The following is a 21,374-nucleotide window of genomic DNA, read 5'->3' on the forward strand; positions in this document are numbered from 1 at the left end:
GATTGCACACAGCTGGAATTTATTGTACTAATTATGTGACTTCTGAAGGTAATTGGTTGCACCAGATCTTATTTAGGGGTTTCATAGCAAAGGGGGTGAATACATATGCACACACCACTTTTCCGTTTGAATTTTTTAATCATTTTTTGAAAGAAGTAATTATTTTCATTTCACTTCACCTATTTGGACTATTTTGTGTATGTCTATTACATGAAAAAATACAAATAAGGGTGTAATTCAACAAAATAGGAAAAACGGCAAGGGGGATGAATACTTTTGCAAGGCAATATACCTACACGTATCTACCTACACAGTTAGTGTTCTGAAATAAAGAAAAATGTATTTATTTTTTATTGGTCATGGCTCCCGAGTGGTGCAGCAGTCTAAGGCACTGCATCTCGGTGCAAGAGGCTTTACTACAGTCCCTTGTTCGAATTCAGGCTGTATCACATCCGACCATGATTGGGAGTGCCATAGGGCGGCGCACAATTGGCCCAGCGTCATCCGGGTTTGGCCGGAGTAGGCCGCCATTTGTAAATAAGATTTTTTTCTTACCTGACTTGCCTAGTTAAATAAAAGTTCAATTTAAAAAACAACTGGCGGCAATCAATACAGAGGTTGGTGCTGAAAATATAGCTAACTTGTTATGCAAGTGTTGCACACCAACAGATGGAGAGAACCTACACCAGTCAAGCAATTCATTTCAACAATAATATTCATTTTAATTTGACTTTACAAACAACAAGAGGGCTTAATTGGAGTCTATTTCTTCAGAGCCTAGACCTATATAAAATTACTTAACTGGATGAGGTAGGCTATTAAGCTTAACAGCCTAATTAAATTTATTTTTAAATTTTACCTTTATTTTACTAGGCAAGTCAGATACTAAGAACAAATTCTTATTTTCAATGACGGCCTAGGAACAGTGGGTTAACTGCCTGTTCAGGGGCAGAACGACAGATTTGTACCTTTGTCAGCTCGGGGATTCGAACTTGCAACCTTTCGGTTACTAGTCCAACGCTCTCCCTGCTGCCCAAATAGAAGTAGGATTTATTTTATTAGCCCTACTTACAATTGCAACTGGTCAGAAATGTAGCATACTACATAATACAATAGTTTAAAGAAAAAAAGTTTGCACGTTCTAACTAAAACAATGTAACTAATATTGAAAAGCGCACATTTGTAAATCCCAAACTCTAAAAGTAATTGGAAAGTTAGATACAAATTATGTATGACACAATAAAGAATGTAAACAAGATGTTATGTTTTTATTTACAGTAGTATGGACAACTGGAAAACAGGTTTTCAAACTTGTTTTTCACAACTGTAGCAGGTGTAGCCCATCATGCAAATGTTTCCTATTAGCAGGACAATAGACTTTTTATAACCCGGCCACTGTTGTGAAAATCCCTCAACTTGCAATGTATTCGTTGCTTAAGCACTCTAAAGTGTTACATTTCTAACTCAAAACAGCAGTACAGTATTTCTTCATCAACATCTTTATGCTTTCGTTAATAAAATAATGAGAAAAATGCATTCAAATTGGGATGTTTATATAAACTACATTTTAGTCGCACTTCCACCCAGCTCCACGACCACAGTTAAAACCTTGCTGAGATGAATGTATTTGTTGCATTGTTCTGTCGTCAATTTCTCTTGCCAAAACATCTTGATGGCCTTGACTAGTTCATCTTTGCTTGTCGGAGTTACGGATGAATGTTTTCAGTTGATGCCAAACAAGTTCGATCATGTTTAAATCAGGAGACCAACATGTATAGATTATTATTATTTTTTATATTTGACCCCTTTTTCTCCCCAATTTCGTGGTATCCAATTGGTTTTAGTAGCTACTATCTTGTCTCATCGCTAGAACTACCGTACGGGCTCGGGAGAGACGAAGGTTGAAAGTCATGCGTCCTCCGATACACAACCCAACCAAGCCGCACTGCTTCTTAACACAGCGCGCATCCAACCCGGAAGCCAGCCGCACCAATGTGTCGGAGGAAACGCCGTGCACCTGGCAACCTTGGTTAGCGTGCACTGCGCCCGGCCCACCACAGGAGTCACTGGTGCGCGATGAGACAAGGATATCCCTACCGGCCATGCCCTCCCTAACCCGGACGACGCTGGGCCAATTGTGCGTCGCCCCACGGACCTCCCGGTTGCGACAGAGCCTGGGCGCAAACCCAGAGTCTCTGGTGGCACAGCTGGTGCTGCAGTACAGCGCTTTAAAATAAAAACATACCTTAGCCTACCGAAGGTTTTGTAGGTCTTTTACTTATTTGTATTTAACCTTTATTTTACTACATAAAGGTCTACTTACTCTGCTGGTGTCTTGACCCAGTTTATGCCCTCATTTGCAATGCAAAACCTTGCGGCAGTGTGTTTTGGCTCATTGTCTGCATTTGGAGGAGAAAAAATACATTTAGGTACAATAATAGAAATATACATGTAAATAGGCCTTAAACGTAACAAAATATTGCTACATAGAAATAAGCGATGTGTACCCAGAAACACCTCTCTGACAGGGTCCAGCATATCTCTGATTTCTTCATCGTTTTCATCAAGCCAGCTTCTTTCTATGGTGCTATCCGTTCCAGAGTTAGGACTGTAAACACCAGAGGACTTGAAAATGAGCCGGTGCTGAGAGGATCACCAAAACTAAAGGTATTTTGGTTTCAGAGCATTTTATATAAAAAAGAAGGTATATAGCCAATCAATGTGTAGGCATACTGTGTAATAAAATTGATAATTGTCTACTTCAAACCTCTCTAGGGTATGTGGGACGCTAGCGTCCCATCTGGCCAACAGCCAGTGAGATTACAGAGTGCCAAATTCAAATACAGAAATACTCATTATAAAAATTCAGAAAACAAAACATATTTTACATAGGTTTAAAGATTAACTTCTTGTGAATCCAACCACGTGTGTCAGATTTAAAAAATGCTTTACGGTGAAAGCATACCTTACGGTTATTTGGTAATAGCCCTGCAGACAAATCATTACAAACAGTAACCAGCCAAGTAGAAGAGTTACACAAGTCAGAAATAGAGAAAATGAATCCCTTACCTTTTGATCATCTTCATATGGTTGCACTCAGAATACATTCATTTACTCAATAAATGTTCCTTTTGTTCGATGAAGTCTCTTTATATCCAAAAACCTCTTTTGTTTGCACGTTTTCTTCAGTAATCCACAGGCTCAAACACAGTCAAAACAGGCAGACAAAAAAAAATCCAAATTGTATCCGTAAAGTTCATAGAAACATGTCAAACAATGTTTATATTCAATCCTCAGGTTGTTTTTAGCCTAAATGATCTATAATATTTCAACCGGATAATAACGTCGTCAATATAAAAGGTAAACAAGAAAGGCACTCTCTCGGTCGCACAACAAAGGCACTCTCTCTGTGACACGACAAGGGTCCACTCATTCAGACTGGTCTTACTCCCTCATTTATCAGAATACAAGCCTGAAACCATTTCTAATGACTGTTTACATCTAGTGGAAGGCATAGGAACTGCAATTTGAGTCCTAAGTCAATGGATACTGTAAACTGCCAAATCAGTTCTGTTATACTCACAGACACTATTTTAACAGTTTTGGAAACGTTAGTGTTTTCTATCCACATCTACCAGTTATATGCATATCATATCTTCTGGGCCCGAGTAGCAGGCCGTTTAATTTGGGCATGCTTTTCATCCAAAATTCCGAATGCTGCCCCCTACCCTAGAGAAGTTAATACGTGAATGTGTTTTTGGAGAGCTTACAACCATGCTGATAACCATCCGTGGAGATGAGTGGACAAAGGGCTGGAAAAAACGCATGGTTGCCAAGAAAGCGGTTGAGGCTAGGGTCCTTTTTTCAGAATTTCCGCCTGACTGACGTGCCCAAAGTAAACTGCCTGTTACTCAGGCCCAGAAGCCAGGATATGCATATAATTGGTACCATTGGATAGAAAGCAAAGTTAAAATCATATATGAGACTATAACACAATTTATATGGCAGGAGAAAATCCAAAGAAAAACCAACCAGAAGTTGTTTTTTTTGGAGATCCCGTGCTCTTACAATGGAAAGCTATGGGTCCTATGCAATTCCATCTCCCAGATTGCAATTCCTATGGCTTCCACTAGATGTCAACAGTCTTTGTTCAAGGTTTCAGGCTTGTTTCTTCCAAAATGAGGAAGAATTTTGAGTTTTGGTGCTGGGAGTCACAGTTGGAAATCAGTCTGTGGGTGCGCGATTAAGACGACGCACAGTTTCTAATCTTACTTTTCTTTTGAACATACTTCTTTCCGTATGAAATATTATAGTTTAATCACATTTTAGGGTGCCTGAGGATGAATTAGAAACGTAGTTTGGCTTGTTTTAACAAAGTTTAGTGGTAGCTTTATAGATTCCTTTGTCTGCATGTAGAACTCAAATGAATTGCGCCAACTAAACTGACTTTTTGGGAAATAAAGAAGCATTTTATCTCACAAAACGACCATGCATGTTGTAGCTGGTACCCTTTGGATTGCAAATCAGAGGAAGATTTTCAAAAAGTAAGTGATTATTTAATCGCTATTTGTGATTTTATGAAGCCTGTGCTGGTTGAAAAATATGTTGATCTGGGACACTGTCCTCAAACAATCGCATGGCACGCTTTCGCTGTAAAGCCTATTGTAAATCGGACAATGCAGTAAGATTAACAAGAATTTAAGTTTTTAACTTCTGGATGCACCCATCCCTTTAGCGGGATCCTTTTCATCAACATCCGCTCAATTGCAGAGCGTCAAATTCAAATTAAATTTAAAAATATATTAATTTATAATAATTTTCATGAAATCACACGTGCAATATAGCAAAACACAGCTTAGCTTGTTGATAATCCACCTGGCGTGTCAGATTTCAATAAAGCTTTTCGGCGAAAGCATAACAAGCGTTTATGTAAGAACATCTCTCTCAGTCGACAAAATATTACAAACAGCTAGCAGCCAAGTAGATTGGTCATGAAAAGCAATAAATTAAATCGCTTACCTTTGATGATCTTCGGATGTTTGCACTCACGAGACTCCCAGTTACACAATAAATGTTCATTTTGTTCCATAAAGATTATTTTTATATCCAAAATACCTCCATTTGTTTGGCACGTTATGTTCAGAAATCCACAGGCTCGAGCGGTCACGACATCGCAGACAAAAATTCCAAATAGTATCCGTAAAGTGCGTCGAAAGACGTTAAATGTTTCTTATAATCAATCCTCAGGTTGTTTTTACAGTATTTAATCAATAATATGTCAACCAGAATGTAGCTTCTTCCATAGGCGAAAGAGAGAAAATGGCTGTTGCGCATGAAAAACTCTGCTGGCACACAGCCATCCACTGACGCGATGGGTTCTTTGTCGCTCATTTTTCAAAATAAAAGCCTGAAACTATGTCTAAAGACTTCACAGCTTGAGGAAGCCATAGGAAAATTAATCTGGTTGATATCCCTTTAAATGGAGGCAAGGCATCCATTGGAACAGAGCGCTTTCAGCACCTCCTTGTTGGATTTTCCTCAGGTTTTGGCCTGCAATAGCAGTTCTGTTATACTCACAAGCAATATTTTGACAGTTTTGGAAACTTTAGAGTGTTTTCTATCCTATCCTATTTTATGCATATTCTATTTTCTGGGCCTGAGAAATAGGCCGTTTCAAATGGGTATGTTTTTTGTTGTTGCCAAAAACCCCTACACTCAAGAAGTTAACCGATAAAAGACAATTGTATGTACCTAGATGTTTAATATCCATAATCTTTAAGATTATTTATTTGAATTACACGCCCTCCAATTTCACCAGAAATTGTCGACAGGTGTCCCGCTGACGGGACACCTAGCCCTAAGATTAAGCTAGATTCTTAAAATGTGTACGCCTCATTTGTGTGTTGGAGTCACTTTTCATTCTCAATTGATCTACCATTTCTATGGGGGCTCAGGGCGGTACCATTCTGCTCATCTGATGAAGGTGCTCATGGGCGAGGAACGAGATGGACTCACATTCCATGTCATGCACACTTGTGAGCTCTGGAGCTCCACCTCCGACAGGCAGAGTCAGGTCATCGGTTCACCCTGACATTTCCATTTCTCTTCTGACAACAGAACTTGACCAACTGCTCACCAGGCACAGCATGGGCTGCCCAGACCGTTATGCTGTTCTTGTTATGCTGTTCTTGTTATGCTGTTCTGCTATTCTAAGGATGTGTAACTGAAGAATATAGATTAAAAATACTCTTTCAAAATGCTGATGTTTATTTAGTTATGGATCCATAAGAAATTAATTTGTCAAATATTCCATGATATTCTTAAAATATGTGTTGACTGAATATAAGCTAGTGATGCCTGCTGAAAAATAATTCTAAATAACAAACTGGCTTTATTTACAAATGAGTGAGAATGTCTCACCCCACGTTCAAGAATTGCCTTTTTCTCACTCATTCTAGGTTAAATAAAAACAAAATCTTCAAAATATCGTTACTTTTTAAACAAAGCGATGTATTATTAATTCCTTTAGAATGATAAAAGTCTCTTATCTAATGGAAATGCCGCTTAGATATTAGTTTAGAGTCCTCCAATCCTCTAAATGTAATTATCGGCGGAGAGTTACGTCATTGAAAAAAATATGTTTTAGGCCTACCATAGGCGAAATGAGTCTCACTAGTGTTGAGTAATGTTCTGTTAAAAATGGTGTAGGTCTTATTTATTTCAAGAGAAAATTGAAGTTAGAAGCAAAAGCCTGCAACTGTTTTAGCACTGTTTCACGCTGCTCTGAGGCAAGCATGGGGACTGGTCTTGATAAATCATTTTTTTTAAACTTTCACTTAATCTCTGTTTGTGTGTTGGTCAGACAATCATTTGAAAATTTGGGTGCAGAAATGTTATGCTCTTAGTGCAAACTTTATTTAACTAGGCAAATTAATTCGTATTTACAAGGACACAGCCTACTCCTTCGTCCCTGTCGGGGAATTGAACCCCTGTCACGCACGTGCCCTGCGGGGATTCTTTAGCTAAATAGCCCAGTACTGTACTGCCGCCATATTTTCCGTTCCATCCTAATGGAAACCCAGAGGGTTTTTAGTTTTTCTTGGAATAGAAAAAAATATAATATTAATCAAATGAATTAAGCAAGTACCAGTTAAAAGTTTGGACCCACCTACTAATTCCAGGATATTTATTTATTTTTTACTATTTTCTACATTGTAGAATAATAGTGAAGACATCACAACTATGAAATAATACATATGGAATCAGTTAGAAACAAATTCTTATTTACATGGACAGCTTACTCCTTCCTCCCCATCGGGGATTTGAATCCTGGTCTTCCATGCGCCCCGCATTCTGTAGTACAGAAATGGCCTGCTCTCCCTTATGTAAGGAATTAGGCACGTTCCCATGTTTACTACAGTATGTATTGTAGACTGTACACAAGCATAATAAACACATTTTGTTAATAATATCATGATAAAAATACTCTTTCAAATTGTAGATGTTGATTTAGTTATGGATCCATAACGAATTACTATGGAATAAATATCACTGATTTACAGAAATATTGGAACAAAGTTGTCTAATGAAGGCAAACAATTTAGAATGCTTCAATCCTGTAGCCTTCTCCTGACTGTCACATTGTACAGCGCCATATTTTCCATTCCATGAGGGTTTAGTTTTTTTGTTTTTCTCTGAATAGAAACATCATAATATTAATCAAATTAAGCCAAATGTCTTATTAATCCAATATACTATGCTATTACAAAAAGGTTTTAAATTCTCTGATAATGCCAATGCAGAAGACTATCAAATGGTTCTCAAAGATGTCCTCTGGTGGTCATACTAGCAATAAGTTGCATTAACCTCTCTGCGCACGGAACCCAGTAGCGGGATGAAATTCAACAAAATACGGTGATCGCTTCAAAAATAGTCATATTAAACATTCATGAAAATACAAGTGTCTCACATGCATTGAAAGCCTAGAATCTTGCTAATCCAACTGCGTTGTCAGATTTAAAAAAGGATTTACTGCGAAAGAATGCGATGCGATTATCTGAGGATAGAGCCCCATAAAAAAACAACGATTTCAACCAGCACAGGTGTAACAAAATCACAAACTGCAATAAAATAAATAGTTTACCTTTGACGATCTTCCTCTGTTTGCAATCCCAATGCTCCTTGTTTGATCAAATCCATTTTTATAACCTAACACGAAACATTTTGTGAACTGCTTGTGTCGTGAATTCCGTCTCATTCCATTTTCGATGACACACTCGAGGTAAATACACAAACAGAACGTGACTTTACCAGTCATGTTTGGTTTCATTGCAATCAACTGCTTTGTTTGTAACACAACCAAACCTGATGGGTCATTTTGCGGGACGTATTGACTGTAAGAAACCAATTTGAAGACAACAAGTAATGACATCATTGTGCACCAATGATTTGCCCGCTGTTTCGTTGATTGACTGTATTTTAACCCAATGACCACTGATCGTCTTGAAATCTAGCTGGGTAGATAGCCAATGAGCTGATGCAAACAGCAATATCTAATGTTTATGTGTTGGAAGACCAACCCATGTAGTAAACTCCGGCTTAAAGAGGGTCATTCGACAATGAAGTTTCATACCGGAAGGAGCAACGCATGTTGCGCACAGCGTTGTTTTGGTAAAGCGCATCTTCAGCTGTTTATATATCAATCAGTATGGCGACTAAGTCAGGGAAATCTAAGTCTAGATATACAGATGTACACACAATTTTAGAAGAAATTGACCGAGGACGATTTATTTAGCGATTCCCAAATGGAGGAATATTTTTTGAATGGAGAGGACATCGTTTTGGACTGGTAAGTTCTTCTCATGCTAATGCCGTTGTTTGAAATTAATAGTATAAAATATTATTTGTGAAATGAAATAGCCTATTTGAAGCTGTTGAGCAGAGGGCAGGACCACAACAATTGCCAAAGTGAAATGGAGACAGTAGATACAGCTGGTCTGTTGTAATATAATAAAGACAGTAGATCTACCTAGTCTGTCATAATATAATAGAGACAGATCTAGCTGAAATGTCATAATATAAATGAGACCGTAGATCTAGCAGGTCTATAATAATATATTCAACCTTATGTTCCCTGTACTCTATATATATCTGTTTATTATACCTGTTGATACAGGGCTCATATGTGAAACTATTCGAACTAAACATTTTCTTTCACAGTGACACTGACTCCGAATGGGAGCCCCCAGTGCCAAGGTGTCCATCCCCCACTGAAGTTGTAGCTCCTGTCACAAGTGGTGTTCATCTGTGCAAATGAATTTCTGCAGGCATGGATGTGCTATGGCACCTGGCATCAGCAGCATAATATTGTGTCGAGGACTGAGGGTCTTCCAAATATTGAAAGTGTTATTTTGTAAATGTATATATTTTTTCCTCATGTTTTTTCGCTATTTTTTGGGGGGGTGGGGGGGGGGTGTTAGAATACCATTTTGGTATTTTGTATATAGTTGTTCCATTCAAAATGTATAACTTCACCAATTTGGCCACTTGGGTACATTTGGGCTACTTGTGTGGGACACCTGGGTCACTTCATGTCATTGTAGCACACTCATTTTGGAAGTTATCATTCTGAAACTTTGCACAAGTACTGTTGCCCTCTAATGTTTTTCACTGAAATTGTCCCCATCATCCTATCTGAATGCTTGTTTTATCTTGTTCATTTTGAAGATGATGATACAACATTGTATTATCTAAACCAGATATATTCTCCTACATTCAATTCACATTTACACAAACTTCAGAGTGTTTTCTTTCAAATGGTACCAAGAATATGCATATCCTTGGTTCTGTGCCTAAGCTACAGGCTGTTAGATTTGGGTATGTCTTCAGGCGGAAATTGAAAAAAGTAGGGAGTAGCTCTAAGAGGATTTATTAACAGAAAAAATGGCTGACAAATAGATAACATGCCACAGAATGCTGCAGCAGCCCCAGGGTGTGCCGCAGTATGACGCAACTTTTAAAGGAGGAACCACTATAGATCTATTTGCTTTCTCTCACTATGTATGTGCTTGTCTGACTGTTTCTCTCTCTGCTGCTTCCATCTTTCATACTGCTTTCTTTCTCCTGTCAACATTCATTTAGTTCTTGACTTGATTAATCATCATTACTATAGCTTTCTGGTAGTAATGATAGAGCAGAGACACAGATCTTTTACATTAGTGCAGATGAAGGGAAGGAGACGAAGAGAGTATACTATATACTTTATACTATATTATTGTATAGACTGTCTACTATTGGCATGTACTATTCTTTCTCTCTCTCCCCTAGTTCCTGCGTCTCTCGTGGGACACCCCTCCTTCCATCGTCTACACCCTGATGACGGCCCACTGGGGGCTACCTCCGCCCAACCTGGTGGTGTCAGTGGTGAGCGGGGAGGGTAGAGCAAAGGTCAAGACGTGGGTACGGGAGGTCCTGAGGCAGGGATTGGTCAAAGCCTCCCAGAGTACAGGTACGGATGGAACCGCCTCCTCTCCTTACTCAATGGCACTTTCTGAACACGCATGTGCATAAAGATGGCAGAATACAGGAATGATGTCATAGTGCTAAAACAATCTACAGAGTTTTTAAACTATGGCGCACAACATTGTTCAATTGGGATCATGTATACTGTGCTAAATACAGATATAAAAAGAGGGTAACGGTGAGAAAGCTACAATACAGAAAACGTATTAAGTCCATGGAGGCCACCACCTTTGTGCATATCCGCTTTTGTAAATCATAATGAGTAGGTGAGATTTTTGCTATACCCTAGCGGAGGTCAGTTATTATTTTTTTATTAGCATACCTTATATTATTTTTATTATTTCTATTACATCATGTCATTCATATTCCATTCAGTCATGTCAATGTAACATTGACACGTTTAAGCTACGACATGATACTCAAATTTTCCCTAACCCATCATGAGGTTGCTACAACCTAGCCTGTAACTGAAAGTTTACAGCGTAGGTGCACAGATCGAGAGAACATTTTTAGTCATCAAAATAACAGACATTGACACATTCAATACCGCCTTCCACACTCTTGCCTGCATGTAGTTGATCTAGGGTGTTAAACAACAGTTGCAAACGAGAGTTTATGTTGGACAAATTCAGGTATGTTTATACCCGTTTCGATCCATTTGCTTCCGTTTATCCCCATTTTTCAACAGAATCGGCAGAATGAATACAGCCCTGATCAAACACAGTTCACTTTCATAGCAGCAAAATACAAACAGAATGATTATTTTTATCGTTGTATAATTCCTTCTCACATCTACGCGATCTCCTCCTCTCACATTTTCCCTTCACTTGTGGACATAAGTGCACAACACATTAGCTGTCTCTGACCAGGCGAAAAAACCTTCCCAAGCCAAACCTTCATATCATAACCGCTAACCTCTACACATAGCCTACATTGTTGTCACCATATTAGTTAACGTCATAGCCGCTACAATCATGCAGTACAGTCAGCAAGCAGTTTAGTAGTTACACCGGAGGGCCCTGGTGGCATTAAATTAATAAAACCAGAAGCTTACATTGACTTGGAAGAGTTCCAGTGTTGGATAGCCTTAGCTAGCTAGCTAACATAGCACCCCTCTCTTTTTAGGTAGGTAAGAACTAGCTAGCTAGATGGGGTGGCAGGTTGCCTAGAGTGTTGGGCCAGTAACCAAAAGGTTGCTGGATTGAATCCCCGAGCTGACAAGGTAAAAATATGTCGTTCTGCCCCTGAATAAGAGAGTTAACCCACTGTTCCCCGGTAGGCTGTCATTGTAAATAAGAATTTGTTTTTAACTGACTTTCCTAGTTAAATTAAGCCGTGGAAAAAAATACAACGAAATATAGCTCTTTCTTGTCATTAATTTTTGAAGAAAATTATTTGTTCAAAACTGTTCAAGTGTTGTCTTTCTCTCTCTTTGAGTCAACTACTCACCACATTTTATGCATCTAGAGCGATTTTCTAGGTTAGCTAGCCAGCTATTGTCGTTCTTTTAACGCAACGTAACGTAATCAACACTGCTAGCTAGCCAGCTAGCCCCCGAATAGCAGCACTGTAGAAACTATTACACTCAACGGAATGACTTGATTAGTGTAGTGTCAACAACGCAGCCACTGCCAGCTAGCCTACAAAGTCAACAACGCAGCCACTGCCAGCTAGCCTACTTCAGCAGTACTGTATAATTTTAATCATTTTAGTCAATAAGATTCTTGCTACGTAAGCTTAACTTTCTGAACATTCGAGACGTGTAGTCCACTTGTCACTCCAATCTCCTTTGCATTAGCGTAGCCTCTTCTGTAGCCTGTCAACTATGTGTCTGTCTATCCCTGTTCTCTCCTCTCTGCACAGACCATACAAACGCTCCACACCGCGTTGCCGCGACCACCCTAATCTGGTGGTCCCAGCGCGCACGACCCACGTGGAGTTCCAGGTCTCCGGTAGCCTCTGGAACTGCCGATCTGCGGCCAACAAGGCAGAGTTCATCTCAGCCTATGCCTCCCTCCAGTCCCTCGACTTCTTGGCACTGACGGAAACATGGATCACCACAGATAACACTGCTACTCCTACTGCTCTCTCTTCGTCCGCCCACGTGTTCTCGCACACCCCGAGAGCTTCTGGTCAGCGGGGTGGTGGCACCGGGATCCTCATCTCTCCCAAGTGGTCATTCTCTCTTTCTCCCCTTACCCATCTGTCTATCGCCTCCTTTGAATTCCATGCTGTCACAGTTACCAGCCCTTTCAAGCTTAACATCCTTATCATTTATCGCCCTCCAGGTTCCCTCGGAGAGTTCATCAATGAGCTTGATGCCTTGATAAGCTCCTTTCCTGAGGACGGCTCACCTCTCACAGTTCTGGGCGACTTTAACCTCCCCACGTCTACCTTTGACTCATTCCTCTCTGCCTCCTTCTTTCCACTCCTCTCCTCTTTTGACCTCACCCTCTCACCTTCCCCCCTACTCACAAGGCAGGCAATACGCTCGACCTCATCTTTACTAGATGCTGTTCTTCCACTAACCTAATTGCAACTCCCCTCCAAGTCTCCGACCACTACCTTGTATCCTTTTCCCTCTCGCTCTCATCCAACACTTCCCACACTGCCCCTACTCGGATGGTATCGCGCCGTCCCAACCTTCGCTCTCTCTCCCCCGCTACTCTCTCCTCTTCCATCCTATCATCTCTTCCCTCTGCTCAAACCTTCTCCAACCTATCTCCTGATTCTGCCTCCTCAACCCTCCTCTCCTCCCTTTCTGCATCCTTTGACTCTCTATGTCCCCTATCCTCCAGGCCGGCTCGGTCCTCCCCTCCCGCTCCGTGGCTCGACGACTCATTGCGAGCTCACAGATCAGGGCTCCGGGCAGCCGAGCGGAAATGGAGGAAAACTCGCCTCCCTGCGGACCTGGCATCCTTTCACTCCCTCCTCTCTACATTTTCCTCCTCTGTCTCTGCTGCTAAAGCCACTTTCTACCACTCTAAATTCCAAGCATCTGCCTCTAACCATAGGAAGCTCTTTGCCACCTTCTCCTCCCTCCTGAATCCTCCCCCCCCTCCTCCCTCTCTGCAGATGACTTCCTTAACCATTTTGAAAAGAAGGTCGACGACATCCGATCCTCGTTTGCTAAGTCAAACGACACCGCTGGTTCTGCTCACACTGCCCTACCCTGTGCTCTGACCTCTTTCTCCCCTCTCTCTCCAGATGAAATCTCGCGTCTTGTGACGGCCGGCCGCCCAACAACCTGCCCGCTTGACCCTATCCTCTCTTCTCCAGACCATTTCCGGAGACCTTCTCCCTTACCTCACCTCGCTCATCAACTCATCTCTGACCGCTGGCTACGTCCCTTCCGCCTTCAAGAGAGCGAGAGTTGCACCCCTTCTGAAAAAACCTACACTCGATCCCTCCGATGTGAACAACTACAGACCAGTATCCCTTTCTTTTCTCTCCAAAACTCTTGAACGTGCCGTCCTTGGCCAGCTCTCCCGCTATCTCTCTCAGAATGACCTTCTTGATCCAAATCAGTCAGGTTTCAAGACTAGTCATTCAACTGAGACTGCTCTTCTCTGTATCACGGAGGCGCTCCGCACCGCTAAAGCTAACTCTCTCTCCTCTGCTCTCATCCTTCTAGACCTATCGGCTGCCTTCGATACTGTGAACCATCAGATCCTCCTCTCCACCCTCTCCGAGCTGGGCATCTCCGGCGCGGCCCACGTTTGGATTGCGTCCTACCTGACAGGTCGCTCCTACCAGGTGGCGTGGCGAGAATCTGTCTCCTCACCACGCGCTCTCACCACTGGTGTCCCCCAGGGCTCTGTTCTAGGCCCTCTCCTATTCTCGCTATACACCAAGTCACTTGGCTCTGTCATAACCTCACATGGTCTCTCCTATCATTGCTATGCAGACGACACACAATTAATCTTCTCCTTTCCCCCTTCTGATGACCAGGTGGCGAATCGCATCTCTGCATGTCTGGCAGACATATCAGTGTGGATGACGGATCACCACCTCAAGCTGAACCTCGGCAAGACGGAGCTGCTCTTCCTCCCGGGGAAGGACTGCCCGTTCCATGATCTCGCCATCACGGTTGACAACTCCATTGTGTCCTCCTCCCAGAGCGCTAAGAACCTTGGCGTGATCCTGGACAACACCCTGTCGTTCTCAACTAACATCAAGGCGGTGGCCCGTTCCTGTAGGTTCATGCTCTACAACATCCGCAGAGTACGACCCTGCCTCACACAGGAAGCGGCGCAGGTCCTAATCCAGGCACTTGTCATCTCCCGTCTGGATTACTGCAACTCGCTGTTGGTTGGGCTCCCTGCCTGTGCCATTAAACCCCTACAACTCATCCAGAACGCCGCAGCCCGTCTGGTGTTCAACCTTCCCAAGTTCTCTCACGTCACCCCGCTCCTCCGCTCTCTCCACTGGCTTCCAATTGAAGCTCGCATCCGCTACAAGACCATGGTGCTTGCCTACGGAGCTGTGAGGGGAACGGCACCTCAGTACCTCCAGGCTCTGATCAGGCCCTACACCCAAACAAGGGCACTGCGTTCATCCACCTCTGGCCTGCTCCCCTCCCTACCACTGAGGAAGTACAGTTCCCGCTCAGCCCAGTCAAAACTGTTCGCTGCTCTGGCCCCCCCAATGGTGGAACAAACTCCCTCACGACGCCAGGACAGCGGAGTCAATCACCACCTTCCGGAGACACCTGAAACCCCACCTCTTTAATGAATACCTAGGATAGGATAAAGTAATCCTTCTCACCCCCCCCCCCCCTTTAAAAGATTTAGATGCACTATTGTAAAGTGGCTGTTCCACTGGATGTCATAAGGTGAATGCACCAATTTGTAAGTCGCTCTGGATAAGAGCTTCTGCTAAATGACTTAAATGTAATGTAAATGCAGCGCTAGCTAGCTGTAGTTTATGCTTTCAGTACTAGATTCATTCTCTGATCCTTTGATTGGGTGGACAACATGTCAGTTCATGCTGCAAGAGCTCTGATAGGTTGGAGGATGTCCTCCGGATGTTGTCATAATTACTCTGTAAGTCTATGGAAGGGGGTGAGAACCATGAGCCTGCTAGATCAATGTACCCAGAGGAGGACGGAAACTAGCTGTCCTCCAGGTAGATCATGGTGCTTCCCTACAGAGTGCTGTTGAGGCTGCTTTAGACCTTCATTGCAAAAAGTGTGTTTTAATCAATTATTTGGTGACGTGAATATATTTAGTATAGGTTTATCTAAAAAGGATAACTTTTTTTAATGTCTCACTATTTTTATTTTTATGAAATCCACTAACTGTAATATATTGTGACCATCCAGGACAATACAATGGGATTTTAGGCAAATACTGAAACTCTAGGTTTTACTAAGTCACAACATTTGCTGATTTGAAAACTTAGCCACAAAAAAAGGTTACAGATTGAGGAACTGCAACAGTTTTTTTCTGTAAGTGCGTACTTATAGTAACAGGAAAAACACTAAGAACTGAAGACAATTCTCACACTACTGTATGATCTCTGCCTTGCACAAAACCGCTATACAACTCTCTCGCCGTGCAATACCACAGTGAGTGTGAGCATATTTATTGTTTTGAACTCTTAGGCCTCAGAGGGACTTCTGGAGAACGACAAGTAGCTGGTGCAGGTGGCCTTGTCACTTCAGGAGAGAGGAAATGGTCATTGTACTCCAAATTAGTCCCATACCCCGGGGGGTGATAGGGAAATCCACTACTGTTCTCAGCTGTTCCGCCCTCTACACTCTGACCCAGTGGTTACCAAAGATGTGACCCACCTTTCTGATCCTTTTTGAATTTTCCTGTGACCCTTTGAATATACTAGGATTTTAAAATTTAATTTGACCTTTTATTTTACTAGGCAAGTCAGTTAAGAACAAATTCTTATTTTCAATGACAGCCTAGGGTTAACTGCCTGTTCAGGGGCAGAACGACAGATTTGTACCTTGTCAGCTCGGGGATTCGAACTTGCAACCTTTCGGTTACTAGTCCAACGCTCCAACCACTAGGCTATTCTGCCGCCCCGGATGACTGAATATTTGGAAAACCTTGCTCTCAAACCTGTCATTATCATAAGAAGGAGAGGGGTCTTTGAAGACAAATAATCACATGAATTGTCTCCCCCCAAGGGGTTCATATCTCTAGGTATTCTGCTCCATCTAGCTTATTAGTAAGTGGGTTTATAATTATTTTTCAATTCACCTTTGCTGAAACTCCTATGTTATGCAATATATAACGTTCCTTTAAAATATATATATATATATATATATATATTTACATTTAACCTTTATTTAACTAGGCAAGTCAGTTAAGAACAAATTCTTATTTATAATGATGGCCTACACCAAACCCGGATGACGCTGGGGATTTGTGCGCCGCTCTATGGGACTCCCAATCACAGGCCAGTTGTGACACAGCCTAGATTCAAACCAGGGTGTCTGTAGTGACACCTCAACCTCCGAGATGCAGTGCCCTAGACTGCTGCGGCATTCAGGAGCCCTTTATATGAGACGCTCTGGATTTTAGCAATTCATTGAGAAGCTCTTCTCCCACTACTACCACTCCCCCTCTCCAGCTTCACAATGACACCCACCATTTTCTCGGTTAAAAGCTACTGCTGATGCAAGCACAAATAACTTTGAACTTAAGAGTGGGAGGAAAGAGAGAGTAATTGGCTCAGTAAGGAGAAGTACGAGGAGAGGACAGATGTATTTAGACAATCAATAATCCTGAATTAAATATTGAAAATTATGACTAAAGAACCAGTGATAATGAGTGAGTGAGTTGCCATGACTTTTGTTTTTTGTAACATTTGGACTCTATAAAAGTGGCCTCACAGTTCTACAAAATTGTTAAAGGAATTATATTCCTATTTGTTCATCAACCAACTCAATTAAAACACTGCATTTCTAAGAATTTGTAAGATACTTATTTGCATAAAATGGACAGAGACCAGTCTCAAAATCAATCGATAGCGTTTATTCTCGAGAGTACTGATCATAATACAACGTACATTGGTTTATATCACATTTCGTCATAGCATTTTGAATGCTGCTCCTCATTCTCTCCGATATAATGGCGAAATAGCCAAGCCTTCCCACATTGTCTGCCACCTGTTAAACAATTTACTACAAGCCCAAAGTCTCTTCCCACCCTGGGTAGAGACAGGATGTTCTGTAAGGAACACAGTATTCCAGCCAGTCTGACGATAGCTCCATTCGTTTCTAACAAGGAACAGACAGTCCTTCTAATTCTGGACGAAAACTACACACATTACATTCAGTATTATGATTATAATAAGATTCATACATCCATACAGTAACATAGTAGTATTCTGTTTAGTTATAGTTCTGATTTAAATGCATACATAATTTAGTCATTATTCATAAAAATCCCTTAACAAAAATCTACAACATTAGGCCTACTCAGTTGTTTTCCTAGAAAGCAACTGACAATGACAGAATCGTCTGCTAACTTTATTAGCTATTTCTCTTGAATCATATTTGCTCCAAGTAACCATCATTACTTGTCAATGTAATACCATCTTACCACTTTGAACTGGAAATATACTTGATCATTTAATAACACCCCATGATATTCTCCCCTCTCTTTCTTTCTCTCTCTCACACACACCTACTACAGGAGCATGGATACTGACTGGAGGCCTGCGTGAGGGTGTAGGGAGGTGTGTAGGGGAAGCGGTAAGGGACCATGCCACCGCTGCCTCATCTGTCTCCCTGAACAAGGTGGTGGCTCTGGGCATCGCTCCCTGGGGCCTGGTCCACAACCGCCAGCAGCTGGTCAATCCGCAGGTAATGCACGCTATCGTGTCAAACCAAACTGCTAACTCAGATATTTCCTTTTCACATTGTCTTTTTCAACATAGTTTAAGAAACTATGGTGAAAATGATGGTGGATATCTTGGCTTGGCTCTGCTCAGTTTTATTTTTTTATTTAATCTTTATTTAACCAGGTAGGCCAGTTGAGAACAAGTTCTAATTTACAACTGCGAACTGGCCAAGATAAAGCAAAGCAGTGCGACACAAACAACGACACAGAGTTACACATGGAATAAACAAACGTACAGTCAATAACACAATAGGAAAAAAGTCTATATACAGTGTGTGCAAATGGCATGAGGAGGTAAGGCAATAAATAGGCCATAGTATATAGGCCAAGTAATTAAAATTCAGCAAATTAAGACTGGAGTGATAGATGTGCAGATGATGATGTGCAAGTAGAAGTACTGTTGGGCAAAAGAGCAAAAAAGTCAATAAGAACAATATGGGGATGAGATAGGTAGATTGGATGGACTATTTACAGATGGGCTGTGTACAGCTGCAGCGATCGGTTAGCTGCTCAGATAGCTGATGTTTAAAGTTAGTGAGGGAGATAAAAGTCTCAAACTTCAGCAATTTTTTGCAATTCGTTCCAGTCACAGTAGTATGAAAAGCCCTCATGTTCTGACCATGTCTTGTTTCCCCCTCTTTCAGGGTAGCTTCCCTGCTAGGTACTACTTCCAGAACACGTCCCGTGACTCATGTTGCCTGGACAACAACTACCAGGCCTTTCTTCTGGTGGATGATGGGAGTGTAGGCCGCAGAGCGGGCGAGGCAGGCTTCAGGGCCCGGCTGGAGGACTATATTTCCCATCAGCGCACAGGCATCTGGGGTGAGAGACGTTGGATTCAAATACGTCAATTTAGTCTATGTAATTCAGGCTAAACACCTGACTGCGTGGCTTCATCCTATCCAAAATTCATCCTTTCCTCCTTTCTTGAAGTAATCACTCATCAGCATGACTGGACAATCATGTTAAATCAGTGATCACCTCATTGAAAGGGCCTCCTTTTGTCTCTGTTGCCCTGCTCTCGTGGTTCTGGTAGAACTGGATAGGTTAAAGCCAGGCTGTCAGGTGGCAACACCAAGCTATTACCATATTACTTATACTAGTATTGATTTGAATTCTAGAGGATTATTAATCTTGCGTTACCACAGGGGTTCTATATACTTCTGGCCCTTCTTTGGACACTGTGTTAACTAACCTCCAGACGAGCTTCAATGCCATACAACTCTCCTTCCGTGGCCTCCAACTGCTCTTAAATGCAAGTAAAACTAAATGCATGCTCTTCAACCGATCGCTGCCCGCATCCGCCCGCCCGTCCAGCATCACTACTCTGGACGGTTCTGACTTAGAATATGTGGACAACGACAAATACCTAGGTGTCTGGTTAGACTGTAAACTCTCCTTCCAGACTAACATTAAGCATCTCCAATCCAAAATTAAATCTAGTATCGGCTTCCTATTTCACAACAAAGCATCTTTCACTCATGCTGCCAAACATACCCTCGTAAAACTGACTATCCTACCGATCCTTGACTTCGGCGATGTCATTTACAAAATAGCCTCCAACACTTTACTCAGCAAATTGGATGCAGTCTATCATAGTGCCATCCATTTTGTCACCAAAGCCCCATATACTACCCACCATTGCGACCTGTATGCTCTCGTTGGCTGGCTCTCGGTGGCTTGCCCTCGCTTCATATTCGTCGCCAAACCCACTGGCTCCAGGTCATCTGTAAGTCTTTGCTAGGTAAAGCTCCACCTTATCTCAGCTCACTGGTCACCATAGCAGCACCCACCCGTAGCACGCGCTCCAGCAGGTATATTTCACTGGTCATCCCCAAAGCCAATTAGACTTTTGGCCGCTTTTCCTTCCAGTTCTCTGCTGCCAATGCCTGGAACGAATTGCAAAAATCACTGAAGCTGGAGACTCATATCTCCCTCACTAACTTCTGCACATCTATCACTCCAGTGTTTAATTGCTAAATTGTATTTATTTTGCCACTATGGCCTATTTATTGCCTTACCTCCCTTATCTTACCTCATTTGCACACACTGTATATAGACTTTTTCTATTGTGTTATTGACTGTATGTTTGTTCATTCCGTGTGTAACTCTGTGTCGTTGTTTGTGTCGCACTGCTTTGCATTATCTTGTCCAGGTCGCAGTTGTAAATGAGAACTTGTTCTCAACTGGCTTACCTGGTTAAATAAAGGTGAATTAAAATAAATAACTAAAAAGGTCCCCCCCAAAAAATGTATTGAAAAGGATATGTATATATTTATATAGTAACTTTAAAAAATAAAATAATCAATGGCATTATAACCATTCAATGCTGTTATTATAGTCTATGACCTCTGACATCACCTAGTTGTGTACTGTAATGCTTAGAGTAGCTATTACATTTTCAGGTTGACATCGTGAGAGTGCACACTGCCATCCTGTGGTGATAGTACAGCACTGCATGCATGATAATACGATTTTACAACTATGGCATCTGTTGGACCTCAGCCATGGCATAGTCTAGTTCTTCTGCCAAGTGTAGGAGAGCATGCCGGGCTCGCCATTACATGTCACATCATGTCTTTTCAATGAGCTTATCAAAATGTAAATGCCAAGCACACAGAGTTGAAAAGGTCATCTTAGACGATTCATTCTTTGAGTGCAATGACATACATTATCAAAATGCATTGCGCTAAAACTTTGCCATTCTTAACATTATGTTTCTCTTATCTGTGTAGGATCCCTGTAATACACTAGTGCTTTCTTAGTTTACCTGCCACAAATAGTCATGTATAGCTTAACAGAAACTTTTGAGAAATTTCAAGCTGTTACTCATTTGTTTTTGTTGGAAGTTGTAATAATTTCTGAACATCTGTCTGTCAGGCAGTGGAAGCATTGACATCCCCGTCCTGTGCATGCTGATATCAGGAGAGACAACCATGCTAGAGGTACAATCACATGACTTATTTTCTTATAGTCTGAGTAGTTTTA

General features: G+C 41.7%; 1 protein-coding gene across 1 annotated transcript in view; it reads left to right on the plus strand.

The window, feature by feature from the left end:
• LOC124048535 (transient receptor potential cation channel subfamily M member 4-like) overlaps positions 1-21,374 on the plus strand; it is a 95,905-nt gene that overhangs the window by 5,679 nt on the left and 68,852 nt on the right. The window contains exons 4-7 of the mRNA XM_046369414.1: positions 10,327-10,507; positions 18,180-18,349; positions 19,031-19,208; positions 21,267-21,331. Coding sequence (XP_046225370.1) covers positions 10,327-10,507; positions 18,180-18,349; positions 19,031-19,208; positions 21,267-21,331 — 594 coding nt within the window. The remainder of the gene's footprint in view (positions 1-10,326; positions 10,508-18,179; positions 18,350-19,030; positions 19,209-21,266; positions 21,332-21,374) is intronic.

Source organism: Oncorhynchus gorbuscha, linkage group LG11 (assembly GCF_021184085.1).
Source record: "Oncorhynchus gorbuscha isolate QuinsamMale2020 ecotype Even-year linkage group LG11, OgorEven_v1.0, whole genome shotgun sequence".
NCBI lineage: Eukaryota > Metazoa > Chordata > Actinopteri > Salmoniformes > Salmonidae > Oncorhynchus > Oncorhynchus gorbuscha.